Raw genomic sequence first — 17,880 nt, forward strand, 5'->3', positions numbered from 1 at the left:
GAGCGCCTCGGAATCCCATCCAGGGAGCTAGTGGAAGTGGCTGGGGAAAGGGAGGTCTGGGCCTCATTGCTGAGGATGCTGCCCCTGAGACCTGAACCCCGGAGAAGCGGAAGATGATGGATGGATGGATGGATGGATGGATGGATGGATGGATGGATGGATGGATGGATGGATGGATGGATGGATGTTGAGTTTTCTACTCAGTGCTGTGTGTAATAATCAATTAATTACTGCGGCCATTGTATTGCTAGCTTTATTTGCTGTAACTCAACAGTCATTGGTCAGTTCATCTCCAAACTTTGAGTAGTTTTACAAGTTGACACTCAAATATTGTCAGCCCATTTTGGTCCAGATTGAACTGTACTTCAGCAGTCAAAAACACTTTAAAAATTGGCTCATGAGTGACACAACCTTCTAAGTGTTGGCCCTATCATCAGACGATCGCAAGTTCAATCCCTGGTGATGCTACAGCCATCCGTAGCCAGGAGTCCAAGAGAGCACAATTGACCTCGCTCTCTCTGGGTGGGTAGGATGGCCCTCCTAGTCAGTGCAGGCATCTGTTAGCTGAAGTAAACAGATCTGGCAGTTGGCGCTTTCCTCCTAGCGCGTTCAGCTGTCCAGTGACATTATGTGAGCAGGAGTTTGAAAAGAAGCGGTGGCTGGTTTCACAGGTCTCGGAGGAAGCCTGTGTTAGCCTTCACCCTCCTAGTAGTATTCTGACCCATTTTCACTGAGCTCCTAACACCAAAAGTACCCTTTTTGAATGCATTAAGCCTCATTATGGCCTACATCAAATCAAAGGGTTAAATATGTAGAACCCATCCACTTTTCAAACTCAACTATGTTAGAAATGCTGCAGTATGTCATATAGTTTTGACATCTAGGTTGACAAACTCTTGGAGATTCTACAAACCAGTCTAGCTCCACATATGAATGTAAACTTATATTATGTTCAAAGACCTCTGCTCACTGTTTATGGCAACTGAAGGCCTTTTGATGAACTGACTTCCTTTCAGTTCTATACACTCTGCATATGAATAAGACCCATACAGCTTGATGCCTTTTTAGGCCTCATGGGCTAAACCTGCAGAAGGGCCCATACTGCTGGTGTGTCCTTGAACCCACTCATTGCCGCTTGCAGCTATATTTATTATCATCATCGTCGTCATCATCATCGTCATCATCATCATCACCATCGTTAACCGCTAGTCCAGATAGAGCCGTGGTAGCAGTTGAGAGAGCAAAGAATCCCAGACGACCCTATCCCCTGCAACTTCCTCCAGCTCCATTCCTGGGGACCCCAAGCCAGGCAAACTTGGAGATATAATCCCTCCAGCGGGTCCTAGGACAACACTGCTGTCTAAATGATGTATTTTTTAGTGACCTGGCTAGTTGTTTCAGCAAGATGCCAATGCTAAGCCACATTCTGCACGTTGCAACAGCATGGTTTCATAGTAAGAGAGGACAAGTGCTAATACTCAACACTCAACAGACTCTGGATAACATATGAACAATATTTTAATGATGTAGTGAATACATTCATACATAGTGAATACATAATGGTGAATACATTCAGTACATTATCAAGAGACTTCTCTAACTGCGTAAAAAAACAATCTGCTGCATTCAGTTGTTTTTTGCTTAATTTAGAGTGTCCTAATTCATATCTGTAGACGTGAACCTGAGTAGTCACTGAACATGTAACATAATGCAGACTATTTTAATATCTTCAACTAGCTGTTGTATACATGCTGTTGATGTCCTTCTGTAAGAGGACTTTAAATGGATTAGGTTTTGCTTAAGATTAGGGTTAGGAATCGGGCCAGAGTGAAGTCTAGGATTAGGTTTTGAGTAAGGTCTATTTCATATAACATATCAACAGTACATAGTTAATGTAAGTAATGCATTAACAGTACCTCTTCAGGATATTTACCTCTATGTAAATGTCAGATGCTGTACTACTGCTTTTTCACTGCTACTTCATTGACATGTTACTGATACTCTGTTAAGAGTTTATTAATATGTTACGAAGGGCCATTCAAAATTAAGTGTTACCCTGAAACAGTAAACTATAATTACAATTATTACTTACCTTTTTTTTGCCAAGTACTGTACTTGGTTAAGTAGAAGGCTAAAGGCTGTAATTGTCAAGCAAAATAGTGATTTTCCAAAGATTCCATAAATACCGCAGTCGATTTTAATAACATGGTTTATTAATATAGAATTTTCTTGACATGTGCATCATATACACTCACAGGCCACCTTATTAGGTACACCTTGCTAGTAAAAGGTTGGACCCCCTTTTGCCTTCAGAACTGCCTTAATTCTTCTTGGCATACTTTCAACAAGGTGTTGGAAACATTCCTCAGAGATTTTGGTTGGTTATTTGAGGACCTTTTGCCTTTCTATCATCTCGAACCAGTCTGCCCATTCTCCTCTGACCTCTCACATCAACAAGGCATTTTCGTCCACACAACTGCCGCTCACTGAATATTTTCTCTTTTTCTGACCATTCTCTGTAAACCCTAGAAATGATTTTGTGCGAAAATCCTAGTAGATCAGCAGTTTGTGAAATACTCAGACCAGCCCGTTTGGCACCAACAACCATGCCACATTCAAAGTCACTTAAATCACCTTTCTTCCCCATTCTGATGCTTGTTTTGCACTTCAGCAAGTTGTCTTTACCACCTCTACATGCCTAAATGCACTAACTTGCAGCCATGTGATTGGCTGATTAGCTATTTGTGTTAACAAGCAATTGAACCAGTGTACCTCATAAAGTGGCCGGTGAGTGTATGTACAGCTATAAGAAATTGTGCATGTCTTTGTGGCTGTGGCTTAAAGTTAGAAAAATACTGTGCAAGTATTAGAGATACAGGAAGATATGAAGAGGCAATAACACAAGCTTGTCTTCAGACCAGATGAGTTCAGAAATAGTATTGCATCAGCTCCACTCCACCTATGTTGTCACATTTCTCACCAGTAAAACAGAAAATGGGTGTAAATGGGGTTAATGCGTACTGTTAGAGCACAACTGTGCCGCTATGAAAATAGAACCCCAAGAGATTTTAAGCAGTTAGTTTTATTTTGTTTTTGTACTCATTTACTTGCTTTGTAAATGATTTGCTTTCTTTCTAAGTCTATTAAAAAGACTTAGAAAGCAAATCCTTTACAAAGCAAGTAACACATTTACAATTGTAGATCTTAGTAAAATCCTGCGACCCTGACGGAGAAGCGGCTTAGAAAATGGATGGATGAATGGTTGGATCTTAGTAAAATCTAAAGCTGTTCCTATTCCTATTTTTATTTAGACTGCACTGTCATTCACTAAGCTAATTTCTTAAACTTCTCCTGCAGCTAAACCCATTGACATTGTTCAAGGTCTGGATAATGTGGAGACTATTGAAGGTGGAGAGGCACTTTTTGAGTGCTCCTTATCCCACCCTGAGACCAAAGACTGCCGTTGGTTGATTAATGGAAAACCTGTGAAACAGTCTTCCAAAGTGGAAATAGTTTCCTTTGAGAGTGGTCGTCGCCATCTTTTACTGCTGAAGGACCTGCGGGCTGGTGAAAACTCTACAGTAACATTTCATGCCGGCACCGCTTCCACTTCTGCCCTTCTTTCAGTCAAAGGTAAGTCACTTTTCAGTTTTGTGGAACAAAAGTATATGTTTTTTTAGGCCATGTTCTGGCTGCTCTGTGTGTATTCTTTATACATACCTCAGCTATTCCTATATTTGTCATTTTTGCAAGTAAAAATGGGAGGAAAGGTGTGACACTGATTAAAGAATGATTAAAGAAATAACTAGCCAAATTTATAGGATGACATGGCATCTATTACTTTGACTTGCAAAAGAACAGTTTTTGGTAAATGTGCTGTTTTGCTAAGGATAGGCAAAGAAGATTTGCAAAGCAAGGCTGTAAACAAATTGAACAAATATAATTTTTTAAGGTGAGGATTGCAATAAGGCACAGAGGTTAAAAAAGAGAACAAAAGAGGCTGTTGTAGAACAAAGAGTTTTAGGGCTCAGAATATAAGTAATTGTAAGTTTAGCATATTGAAGAAAAAATGAAAAAGAATTGAAATTGCTTATACATTCATGGATAAAATTTCTCCACAGCCATTAAAATACAACTCTGTTTCCAAAAAAGTTGAAATGCTGTGCAAAATATTAATAAAAACAGAATACAATTGTGTGCAAATCTTTTAAACCCTGTATTTAATTGAAATAGTACAAAGACAACATATAGATTTAAAATGGGTATATTTTTCAAAAAACAAATAAAATTTCTCAGTCTTTGTAGTATTTTTAATCAAAATTTTGTTAAATCATTTGCACATCATTGCATTCTGTTTTTATTTTTATTTTACACAGCATCCCAAAGTTTTGGAAATGGGGTTGTGATTTGTCATAGATTTTGTGAAGGATTTGAGAATCTTTGATCTATAGCCACAAAGATCCAAGCTTTGTTCATCCCACCTTTTAAAAAATCTTTCTGTAGCTTGGCCACTACAGAAAACTAATATTTAATTGTACACCAGTCAAGCTTACAGTATCTTTCACTAGTACATAAAAAAGGCATACGTGTGTCCTCAAAACCAGACAAGCATATTCTAAATAGTGAGAAGCCATGCACAAATTCTAATCCTTGTCTTTATTATTTTGTTTTTTTAAATCTTAGAATAATGTATTTTTTTTGTTATTTGATGTTATGATTTCTAACTCATACATACAGGCTGGCAATTGGAAGTGGTGAAACCCTTGGAGGATAAGACAGCCATTGTTGGTGAGCAGGTGGAGTTCACATGTGTTTTGAATGAGCCTGTGCCAGAGAAAGATGTGAGCTGGTATGCCAATGGTTCTGAACTGCAGCCAGGTGACCTTTGGACCATGAAAGTTAAGGGATGTAAATGCAGCCTGATCTTAAAAAAAGCTCAAATTCAACCACCACTGGAGATCACCTTTGCTGCTCAGGATGCCATTTCAGTGGCCAAGCTAATTACTGTGGGTAGGTGTAAACTAGGCAAACCAGTACATAAACCTTTCCAGTCTTTAGTGTTCAGTATATTTAGTATTTAGTGTATTTTTTCTGCACCATCAAAGAGTTTCCCACTGTGGTAGTTTTTTTGCTTATTGACAAAAAGAACCGAGCATGCTACCTCTGTGCTATGTTGATCAATTGTGTTGCCTTTCAGCTGTACCTGATCCCCCTGAAGATCCAGAGTTGGTGAGTAAGGGACCAACATCAGTCACATTGTCCTGGTTCACACCTCTCAATGATGGGGGAAGCCCAGTCCTTGGCTACCGTGTAGAGATGCGACAGGTGGACAGTGCACTCTGGCTGCCCTGCCATGCAGACCCAGTGTGCAATACTGAGTTTCTGGTGGATAACCTTATCCCTGGATCAGGGTATAGATTCCGGGTGGCAGCTATTAACCACACTGGCATAGGTGATCCCGTCCAACTTCCTCAAACTGTTATGCTTGGTAAGGGAAACAGCCTGTCACGCGTGTGTTTAGATATCCTTTTTGATATTGATAAAAAATGTGTCTGCCCCACATGAAACTAGGTTTCTGTGCTTTAAATTAAACATTTGCAATAATGCTGTAGCATGTTGAACAAATGTTATGGCATGTCAGATTTATGTGGTTTCTAGCATTAATTGCACTTGCTGGTAGAGAGCGAGACAAACTTTGCTTATGTACGGTGTGGCTGTGGCTGACAACAGCTGGAAAATATGAAATATGAAATATGAAAACGAGTTGTATTGCCCGTGAGTGCCGTGAAAGAGCAGTGGTGGTGAAGGAAGATCTGAGATTGGAAGTGTCTCCATGCTCAGATGCCATTGCACACTGTTCCATGCTCCCATGACATCAGCTGGAAATCCAGGTGCAGAAGTAAAAAATATGGTGGTGCCCATGAGCAGCATTTGGTAGTAAGACTTAAGACTGTGAAACACTCTGACAAAGCAGATTGGGAGGCTTTCCATTCAATTTGAACTGGTAGCCAAGACATGTGAGTGCTCTGATGCACACAGAAAGCCCTGCAGCTGATGCTTTGTTTGACTGATGTGTCAGCTTGCCAGCTATTGCTAGATGGTAGAACTGATCTGATGATTGACAATGCCTGCAATTTAAGTTTACACTTCATATGTGTGCATCAGCATATTAAGCATAGGGACATATGAAGTCCCTACCTGTACACATATAATATGCATATCTGGGATGAGTACACCAAACAGGTACACCACAGGTAGAAAACAAGCAGTGGCCGTGGTGGGGTAAGCATCCATATCAGATGCCTGGCATATTTCCATCAACATTCAAGGGCTTCCATGCACTCCTCTGGTTGACACAGGGTTGACAGTGGTACCTTCAGGGTTTGAGCTGGAAGACAAGGCAGTTCATCTCTCAAGTGACCAGTGAGCTAGCAGTAATATGAGGTATGGTATGACTCATGCTGACTATCAAGGGAAAGAATATGTGCCACTTAGTCTGGACAGCTGAGGTGCATGATGTGGATTCTGGACCTGAATTCTAGACCTAGAGAGTGCCCTGTTGCGTTTAGAGGTGACCATGTGGTAATAATAAAGCTACTAGATGTCCACTGCATAGTTGAACATGCAGTGTCAGGGCTAGATGGAGGATCTCTGGGGGGCAGGGTGCACTGTCAAATCGAGGGCCTCATGGCTTTTCGTAAGTGAAGCCACTGGTGCTGGAGAAGCTGAATAATTATATAGAGACAGTGAGTGCAGGTATTCTGCATGTATGTTTTGTGCAGTAAGTCATGGTGGAGGCAGTGACATGGTATGGGAATCTGTAATCTTTGCCAAGACTATGACACTGACTCTTTAATCTTTCACAACCCACTCCAGATTGAAGCTGTTCTATAAGTATTATGACTGCCTGGGAAATACTTTATTCCTCAGCAACATAACCTGAACCAAACCAAAGAGATAGTGCTATCATTACCTGTCAAGGATAGAAAGTGCTTTTATTGCACTTTTATTGCATTAATGCTTTTATTGAGGCCTCAGGTAAATAAATGCATGTACCACAGTGCAATGAGCAATTATTAGGTAATAAAGTGTGTGGTAAAAGTTTGCATTCACTGACAATTATATACCCAAATGTGTGTGGACTTTTATTTGATAGAGTAGCTTACAGGTTCCAACCCTGGGTCCTGGAGTACCCATTGTACATTTTAGCACTTTCTCCTGTACCAAGGTTGGGAGCCTGTGGGGTAGCAGAAACTACTAGCTTTTCCAGTATTACCCAATTGTTACTTATGGTTAATTGTTACTTATGGTTATTTGGCTGTGAAGCACTTATAGATCCTCTGTATAAGATCACACATAACTGTCTCTTTTTGTTTTGGTCTTCAGATGCACCAGTGACTGTGACCAAAAAGTTAAGTAGCTCTGAGCTTCAAAAGGGTAAGATGGCGCGTGTGGAATGTGAGCTCTCTGCTGAGAGCATGCCAGTCACTTGGCTAAAAGACAATCAAGAGATTGAGATGGGAGTCAAGTACCAAGTGGTAACAGAGGGTAAATCACAAGTATTGCTCATTAAGGATTTCCAGCTGGCTGATCAGGGTGTCTACACTTGTGTCGCTTCAGAGGAAGCTGAAACCTCCATCAGTTTGAACCTTGAAGGTATTTCACTGTGCACATCTTACACTTGATCTTACACACTGATTTCAACTCATTCCACTCTGGCAGAAAGAGGAATGTGTGCTGGCTTATATCCCAGTGATAGCACAGCTATGTTGTGTATGTGAAAAGGAGTAATTAGTTCTTCTCTTCAGTCTCTGTCACAGTATGCTGTTGTGCTGGCCAGTTAAGGACCTTGTAGTATTTTTGCAGGAGCAGTTTTGAAAGATATAGTGATTGATGTCTGTATCAGAGGAAATGTGTTTGCCTTCACACTGTCAGATTAGTTGATTACATACAATGGGAGAAACAGACAGTGCTCCATTATTCTGTGATGTAATTTCTATAAATGAGTTAAATTGAGATTATGACAAATATGTGGTGTATTTCTGCATATTGGATAATCTAAATAATTATCATATTTTATGTCATTATTTTATGGTGTAATGAACCAGTAAAAACTGTAAACCTGATTTGCAAGTTAGACTGATATATGCTGGCATCCTTCATTGCAGGAGATGACACTTTGATTTCTCAGCTCCAGCCAGAGGAAACTGGCCAGCCTAGCTTACCCCCAGAATCTGCCTCAGAGGGTGATCTGCATGCTTTATGGGAGGCTCTTGCTAAAAAGCGAAGGATGAGCAGGGAACCCACATTGGACTCCATCTCTGAACTGCCAGAAGAAGATGGTAAAGACAAGGCACAGGACCAGCAGGGTAAAGGACTGGAGAAAGAGCAGATCAAAAGGAAGAAAAGCCCCACTGAGCTTACCTCTAATATCAAACCTGAACCAAATCTGTATACTAGCTCTGAAGATGAGTCCATCAGCAGGGCTCCAAGTCTAGTATCCTACCTCAAGAAAAGCAGCAAATCTGTCCTTACAGTGGAAAGTCAAAGTGAGGCCATGACCTCCAAAAGGTTGCATGAACATTTCCAAATGACCGAGCAATCTGTGCAACAGACCACTGTGAACACCACAGAGATCAGCAAGGAGGAGGAGCCAGACTTACAGGAGGCAGCTATCAAAATCCAGGCAGCCTTTAAAGGTTACAAAGCCAGAAAGGACATGCGACCTGCTTTCAAAGAGGTTTTTAAGGACCAGACCAGAGAGCCTAATGGGACAATTCATCTTGAATGTGTTACAGAGGGAAAACCAGAAAAGGTTCGCTGGCTGAAGGACGGTGAGCCTCTGGCAGATGGCAAGCATTACCATATTGATATCTACAATGATGGCACTTGCTCTCTGATTGTGACAGCTGCTACAACCAAAGACACTGGGGTATATACTTGCGAGGTCACAAACAAGTTTGGAGTTACCACCCACAGTGGAAAAGTGACTGTTGGATCATCACGAGAGTCATCTGGTCATCGGCCGCTTACTCTAGGCTATAGTGCAGACAGTGAGCATGAGAGCTCCTCTGGTAGCGAGATGGATGAGTCCTTACGACAGGCGAGCAAACGATTGCGGAGACTCTTACGTACATGCCTTCCACCAAATGTAGAAGAGGAGCCTTTCATCAGTGCTGATGAGGGTAACTTACAGCCACCTGATCCACACTCATACCGTGAAGATGATCGCTATATCTATATTCGCTTTGACACCCGCAGTGAAGCTCAAGTCGCATCCCAGCGTTTCCAGCAAATGTTCACACAGCAAGGGGTGCCTGTAGAAACAACTATTCTTGAAGCAGGACCTAAAGTAGAACTGTGCATCAAAAAGATGGGCTTCTCCCAAGATGGTTCCCAAACCCCAACTCAAGATAGACAACTACCTGCTTATATGACTGGAACCCCTGGTATGACAGATTTACTTTCATCTTGTGTTCTATTCACTGGATATATACCTGAATGCAGTTTACTCTAGCTGAAACATTTCTGTGTGAGCATGATTGAATGGTTTTGTAACAGTTTCTGCTGTTTGTTTTCAAAGCACTCATTTTCAAAAGCCAGCTGTTTGCTTTTTATCCTCTAATTTATCTTCTAGTATGTCTCTTGCATGAAATATTTTGGGCTGCTTCAGCTCCTCCCTGCAAGTGGTGCTTTGCAGTGTTCTGCCATTTTTTTCAATGTTTCCTCTATTTCAACTACTGCTTTTGGGCTCATAGCAGCCCCAGTCTTCCTGACACAGCTCCATAGCCAGGAGGTCCCTGATGGGTACCCAGTGAGCTTTGACTGTGTGATCATCGGAAAACCCCCTCCCAGCATACGGTGGTTCAAAGATGGGAAAATGCTAGAAGAAGATGACCATTATATGATCAATGAAGACCAGGAGGGCTGCCATCAGTTGATCATTACAACTGTACAACCATCTGACATGGGCGTGTACCGCTGTATGGCTGAGAATGACAGTGGCATCGCTTCCAGCAAGGCGGAGCTTAGGGTGGAAAGTGAGTACACTGCTAAAAGAAAGTGTCTTCAAACTAAAATAACCTGTAACAAAATGGAATGGAATTAATAGTGGCTGATAATCTATTGCTTCCCATTATGTCCTTGCAACTGAGCTGCCACTTTCTTTTACCAGTGATGATGTAATATCTTGAAAATATCTTGAAATATGTTTATGCATGACTTTGGATTGATGCCACCCGAAAAAGCATGTGTGTTATTACTTACATTACTAATAATAGTCATCTAGTACAGGGGTATTCAACTCTGGTCCTAGAGGGCTGATGTCCAGCATAGTTTGGTAATGGCTCTACTCAAAAACCACCTACTAAACTTGTTAACTAACAGATCAGTTGGATTGGTATGTTTGAGCAGGGAAATCACCAAACTGCAGACCACTGATCTAGTGCCTAGCCAAATCCACCTTTATCCTTAGTTCAGGGGTCGACAACATGTGACTTCTTCTGCCCTATTGCGGCTCTCCAGCAGAATTGTTTTTAAGGAAAAGTAAAATAATTCTACTTTGTAGTAAAATAAAGCTCTGCTGATCATTCTAACACAGTTTTAACAATACATGATCTTAAACACTGGAATTAATGTAGCTAATGGGAGTTAATGGAGGTAAAGCAACTGCCAGCCTTTAACCCTGAAGATCGGCATGCAGACTGTTGCTCACATAGCAATGCGGAAAATCTCCTCTAGTTAGCTAGTAGCTAACAAAAGGTAAAGATTTAAGATGGACATCAATGATTTAGACAAAAATTGACATTTGCATTTAAACGCATTCCAGCTCACTTCCTGATTGTTATGAAAAACTGTCAAACACTAAAAAGTCGTGAAGCTGAAGTCAGCTTCTCGTTTTCCAGCTTCTTGTTCAAATTTTCCCATTCCATCTTAAATAATGCAGCAGCAACATTCTGGCACCTCAGGCACCATTTAAGGTGGAATGGGATAATTCGAACAAGGAGCTGACTTCAGCCTCATAAAAAGTCAATAACATTTTACAATAAATTACTTTTTGTGGAAAAGTATCCTGTCAGAGAAAAGCATCTATAGCTGTGCTAAGACTTTGCAGAGCAAAGTAAGTCTTCGTTTTTGTTTATATTATATATTTTTAAAATTTGTACCAGGACATTAACACATACTGGGACATATTTACAGCCAGAATGGTAAAATGGACATAAAATGTTATGACGGTGGTTTGATTTTTGTTCAAAGGCCTTAAATGACTCTTTTTAACATTTGGGTTGCGGATCCCTCCCCTAGTTGATTTATGTAACCCATACTAATGTACAGACATATGGAAGCCCTGACGTGTACGCTTAAAAAAAATCAGAATCAGAATCAGAATACTTTATTGATCCCAGAGGGAAATTTCAGTTATTACAGTTGCAACCATTTATGTAAAAGAATAAACACTTTAATAATTTAAAAAAGAAAAAGAGAATTTTGCAGTATGTACATGAGATTTAAGTTATTATAAATACAGTGACAGTGACTGTGATAATAAATATGAAATATCTTGTATAAAGCAGTTGAAACTTTTGCACTTCTGAGTTATTGCACACATTATTATTATTACACATATAAACAGTACAGTTTGGTACTGAGTATTGCACAGATGAACCACAAAGTTGAAAGTGCTTTCAGGAGTCTTAGTTCCACATCATTTATTTATTCTGCCTATATAATAAACCTCCTTCTTCTTCTTTCGGCTGCTTCCTTTAGGGGTTGCCACAGCGGATCATCTGCCTCCATCTTGCCCTATCCATTGCCTCCTCTACTTTCACACCAACCATCTCCATGTCCACCTTCACTACATCCATAAACCTTCTCTGAGGTCTACCTCTTCTCCTTCTACCCGGCAGCTCCATCTCCAACATTCTTTGCCCAATATATCCACTATTCCTCCTCAACACATGTCCAAACCATCTCAACCTTCACTACATCCATAAACCTTCTCTGAGGTCTACCTCTTCTCCTTCTACCCGGCAGCTCCATCTCCAACATTCTTTGCCCAATATATCCACTATTCCTCCTCAACACATGTCCAAACCATCTCAACCTGGCCTCTCTGGCTTTATCTCCAAACTGCTCCACCTTCACTGTCCCTCTGATCTGCTCATTTCTAATCTTGTCCAGCCTTGTCACTCCCAACGAAAATCTCAGCATTTTCATCTCCGCCACCTCCAGCTCAGCCTCCTGTCTTTTAGACAGAGCCACAGTCTCCAAACCATACATCATAGCAGGACACACTCTTGCTGCTATCCTTCTGTCGCACATCAGCCCTGACATCCGTCTCCACCCACTCCATCCTGCCTGCACCCTCTTCCTCACCTCTTTTTTGCACTGTCCATTACTCTGGATGGTTGACCCAAGATATTTGAAGTCATCCACCTTTACGACCTCTACTCCTTGCATCTTCACCTTTCCACCTGCCTCCCTCTCATTCACACACATGTATTCCGTCTTATCTCTACTGACCTTCATTCCTCTCCTCTCCAGTGCAAACCTCCACCTCTCCAGATTCTCTTCCACCTGCTCTCTACTCTCAACACAGATTACAATGTCATCTGCAAACATCATGGTCCATGGAGCCTCCTTCCTGACCTCATCTGTCAACCTGTCCATCACCATTGCAAACAAGAAGGGGCTCAAAGCTGATCCCTGATGTAACCCTACCTTCACCTTGAAACCATTTGTCATTCCAACTGCACACCACACTACTGTCTCACTATCCTCATACATGTCCTGCACCACCCTAACATACGTTTCAGCTACACCTGACTTCCTCATACAGTACCACAGTTCCTGTCTTGGCACCCTATCATATGCCTTCTCTAGATCCACAAAGACACAATGTAGCTCCTTCTGACCTTCTCTGTACTTCTCTACCAACACTCTCAGCGCAAAAATTGCATCTGTGGTACTCTTTCTGGGCATGAAACCAAACTGCTGCTCACTGATCTGGACCTCTCGCCTTAGCATTGCTTCAACAACTCTTTCTCATACCTTCATGGTGTGGCTCATCAACTTTATACCTCTGTAATTACTGCAGCTCTGCACATCAATCTTGTTCTTAAAAATGGGGAACAGTACACTGCTTCTACTCGTCAGGCATCCTCTCACTCTCCAGGATTTTGTTAAACAACCTGGTTAAAAAGTCCACTGCCTTCTCTCCTAAACATCTCCATACCTCCACAGGTATGGTCAACAGCACCGGAGGCGGTCGTTGTTAACCCGGGCCGATCTGGTATGGCAATCATATTCGTGATTCGCATGATAGTTTTGGCACAGGTTTTACGCCAGATGCCCTTCCTGATGCAACCCTCACCATTTATCCGGGCTTGGGACCGGCACCAGAAGTACACAAAGTACACCCCTAATGGCTGGTTTCCTATATAATAAACCAAACAGTTGAAAAAATATTTCTAGCATCACTTGTGCAATTTCAGCCACCAAAAACCTCCTTTTTTCTTCAGTAATTTTTTTAACTATATAAAAACAATATTGGCTAACACATAGCCTGTTACACCAGTCTTGACCAGCAGAGGTTGGAAAGATGATCAACTGTAGTACATGAAAAAAATTATATTAAAGTATGAGCTTTTAGAAGAGTTGTTAACCAGTTGTCATGCATGTCAGTTTCTTAATCAAACTGATATCTTTCTATCTACCTGGCTTTGGGAATGGTGACCTTAGGCTCATGTGTGGCTGCTACAGAGCATCTTATTCTTGTGGCTATGCTTTTCTCTAGAGATGATCTGAAATCTGTGTATTCATGCCAATGTGAATGCAGTAATAATGCAAAATATGTACTTTTATCTTTATAGTGTCTTGTAGCTCAGACTATGACACTGCAGCTGATGCAACAGAGACATCCTCCTATGTTAGTGCTAAAGGCTATGTATCCAGGTAAAATGAAATTGTTTTTATCATTTGTAGTAGGTCTCAAATTGGATTTGACGACTTTTGTATGAAAAATAAATACATGTTGAATTTACCCTTTCAGGGGTTTCAGACATACATAAAAATTGTTCTATACACATGATGTGCTACCAATTCTTCAGTTAGACTTCTAAACTTTATTTTACTTTATTTTATGTTACTTTTATTGAAGTCACAGTTTGGAAACTGAGGTAAAAGAATATAATGCCACTAGAATACTTTACTTATGGGCTTATGCATTTTGTTGTTTAAGACTCAAACAATCAAATGCACAAGACCATAAATAAAGCTTTTTTAAAATAAGCCCATGAATCAATTAAATAAAATTGTATTCTTTAACCTCATTTCCTTATAACATAGGCAGACAGCTTCAGTATGCAGGAAAAAAATCATTGCAAATCTCACTGTCTTTTTTTGAAGGCCACCCCAAAACCAAAATTGACTTTTTTCTTCAATTGCTTAGTTCTGAGCATAGGGACACAGAGGCCTTTGAATCTGTGGTGGAGGATGAACAGCTTCCTCAAGTGGTGGAAGAGCTGCGTGACCTTTACCTCAGTCCAGGAGTGCCCAATGCCAGGATGAGTGTCAGGGTCAAAGGTTAGATATTTCTGAAAGTACACTTCTGTAATTATAAACATATCCTATTAAGTAGACTTTAAAATATTTAAAATACTGAATAACTCACATGTCACTTACTGTGAGATTGTAATGTTCCTATTAAAATTATGGTGAAGCAACTGAAAGTCAGTTTTCAGGTCAGAAGACAGACAGACACACAGACATACACATTCACACACACTCACTCACACTTAGGGGCAATTTAGTATTGTCAGTTGCGCTGACCGCATGCCTCTGGACTGTGGGAAGAACCTGGACCACCCAGAGGAAACTCATGCAGACACAGGAAGAACATGCAGTTTGTTAGTATTAAGTAAATGCAAAAATAAATTACTGAATTAAAAATCTAAACCTTTATACAACCCCATTTCCAAAAAACTTGTGACACTGTGCATAATGTAAATAAAAATAGAATGCAAAGTTGTGCAAATTGTCTCCGCCTGATGACTGCTGGGATAGGCTCCAGCACCCCACCGCGACCCTGAGGGGAAGCGGCTTAGAAAATGTGTGTTTGGGTATGTGTTGTGCAAATCACATAAACCATGTTTTTAAAGGACATTACTACAAAGAAAACATATTAAGTGTTGTAATTTTATGGGTTTTTTGGAAAATATATGCCCATTTTGAATTTGATGCCAACAACACGTTCCAAAAAAGTTAGGAAAGTGGCCTGTTTACCACTGTGTTTCATCACCTCTTCTTTTAACAACACTCCATAAGCATTTGGGACCCGAGGACAACAGCTGCTGTACTTTTGAAAGTGAAATGTTTTCCTATTCTTGTTTGATATAGGATTTCAGCTGCTCAACAGTTCGGACTGTGTTTTTAATTTCATAATGCGACAAATGTGAGTGACAGGCCTGGACTGCAGGCAGACCAGTTTAGCACCTGGATTCTTTTAATACGGAGTAATGCTGTTGTAATACATGAAGACTGAAGTTTGGCATTGTCATGCTGAAATAAGCAAGGCCTTCCCTGAAAAAGATGTTGTCTGGATGACAGCATATGTTGCCAAAACTTACATATCATTCAGCATTAATAATGCCTTCACAGACATGCAAGTCACCCATGCCATGTGCACTAATGCCCCCCTATACGATCATGAATACTGCCTTTAGAACTGGGCACTGATAACAAGCTGAGTAGTCTTTAGCCAGGAGGACACAGTGTTCATAATTTCAAAAAGGACTTTTTAAATATTGATTTGTTGGACCACAGGATACTTTTCCACTTCCCCTCCATTCATTTTAAATATTTAACAGTTTTAACTTGCATTTGTGGATGTAGTGATGAACTCTGATCACAGACAGTGATTTTCAGAAGTGTTCTTGATCCCATGCAGTGATTTCACTGCAGAATCATATCTGTTTTTAATGCAGTGCCACCTGAAGGCCTAAAGATCATGGCCAGCAGATGCTGTTTTTTGGCCTTTCCCTTGAATACATAGATTTCTCCAGATTCTCTGAATCTTTTAGTTATTATGTAACAAAGATGATGAAATACAAAAGTTCTTCGGTATTTTATGTTGATAAACTTTATTCTTGAATTGTTGCAGTCTTTTACAGAGTGGTGAACCCCTCTACATCTTTACTTCTGAAATCCCCCCTCTCAGGTTTTTTTGGGTGTGTTGTTGGCATCAAATTCGAAATTGGCATATATTTTTTTAAAAACAATTACATTTCTCAGTTTAAACATCTGATATGTTGTTTTTGTACTATTGTCAATTATATATATGGATTAAATGATTGCATTGCATTCTGTTTTGTATTTAGATTTTGCACAGTGTCCCAGCTTTTTTGGAAATGGGGTTGTAATCAGTCCAACCAAAAACAATATGAGTTAGTGTGTGTGTGTATTTTTTTTAATGATCTAGGTTATACAGGGTGGGCCATTTATATGGATACACCCAAATAAAATGGGAATGGTTGGTGATATTAACTTCCTGTTTGTGTTACATTAGTATATGGGAGGGAGGAAACTTTTCAAGATGGGTGGTGACCATGGCAGCCATTTTGAAGTCGGCCATTTTGGATCCAACTTTAGTTTTTTCAAAGGGAAGAGGGTCATGTGACACATCAAACTTATTGAGAATTTCACAAGAAAAACAATGTTGTGCTTTAACATAATGTTGTGGCTTTAACATAATGTTATTCTTTCATGAGTTATTTACAAGTTTCTGACCACTTATTCAATTTATTATTGTTCAAAGTGCTGCCCATTGTGTTGGATTGTCAATGCAACCCTCTTCTCCCACTCTTCACACACTGATAGCAACACCACAGAAGAAATGCTAGCACAGGCTTCCAGTATCCATAGTTTCAGGTGCTGCACATCTCGCATCTTCACAGCATAGACAATTGCCTTCAGATGACCCCAAAGATAAAAGTCTAAGGGGGTCAGATCGGGAGACCTTGGGGGCCATTCAACTGGCCCACAACGACCAATCCACTTTGGAAGCTGGCACGTTCCTTGAGTTTTTCCAGCAAGATGGTGCACCACAACATTATGGGTGTCAGGTCTGAGCATTCCTAGATGAACAGTTTCCTGGAAAGTGGATTGGTCATAAATGGCCCACCCTGTAGATCAAATCTGCACATTATTTGAACATTAACAAACAATATTGATAATATCTTTGAAATGTATTTTCAAAGATTTGAAATTTGAAAATTTGAAAATTTGAAAGGATTTGAAAATACCTTTTCTTGTTAATTGCACAATGAGACTCTTTGGTTTCATAGTACTTACATAATAGATTAAAATTGATTGTTGATTTTCAGGGTTCCCTTCACCAAGAGTTTACTGGTTCAAGGATGGCACGCCACTGCGGCCCTCAAACAGGATTTTGCTGTCTTCAGAGAGAGACATGTACAATTTAGAAATTGTGGACGTGAAATGTGAAGACAGTGGGGAGTATTCTGCCTACATCAGCAATGCAGCTGGATCTGCCTATTCCTCTGCACGTATGGTCATACTTGGTAAGTACAAGTTTATAATAAGGATTTAGCAACGCCATGTGAAATTGTCATATACTTAGACCCTGCAGAGTTGTAGTTAGTCAATTACAACATCTCTTCAGTTATATGAAATTAAGGATCCATGTGACACAGTTTTGTTTGTTTTGTGAGCAGTTCGTTTTTTATTTACTTTCAGTGTGAATCATCTCAGTAATCAAAAAATGTATTTTTCTTTTTTCTATGCTTATTTTCTTTATACTAGGTCCAGGGGAACTAATTCCTAAGCATTTAAAACTCAAAGGTATGTACCCAAAAAGGAGTT

The 17,880-nt window shown here is 40.2% G+C and overlaps 1 protein-coding gene across 1 annotated transcript in view; it reads left to right on the plus strand.

Moving 5' to 3' along the window:
* The window catches only part of obscnb (obscurin, cytoskeletal calmodulin and titin-interacting RhoGEF b), a 134,180-nt gene that overhangs the window by 82,343 nt on the left and 33,957 nt on the right, over positions 1-17,880 (plus strand). The window contains 10 exon segments of the mRNA XM_037537029.1: positions 3,358-3,633; positions 4,738-5,010; positions 5,198-5,488; positions 7,387-7,656; positions 8,169-9,449; positions 9,759-10,040; positions 13,872-13,953; positions 14,450-14,583; positions 17,382-17,579; positions 17,821-17,859. Of these exon segments, the coding sequence (XP_037392926.1) occupies positions 3,358-3,633; positions 4,738-5,010; positions 5,198-5,488; positions 7,387-7,656; positions 8,169-9,449; positions 9,759-10,040; positions 13,872-13,953; positions 14,450-14,583; positions 17,382-17,579; positions 17,821-17,859 (3,126 nt within the window).

This window comes from Pygocentrus nattereri, chromosome 3, assembly GCF_015220715.1.
Source record: "Pygocentrus nattereri isolate fPygNat1 chromosome 3, fPygNat1.pri, whole genome shotgun sequence".
Classification (NCBI taxonomy): Eukaryota; Metazoa; Chordata; class Actinopteri; order Characiformes; family Serrasalmidae; genus Pygocentrus; species Pygocentrus nattereri.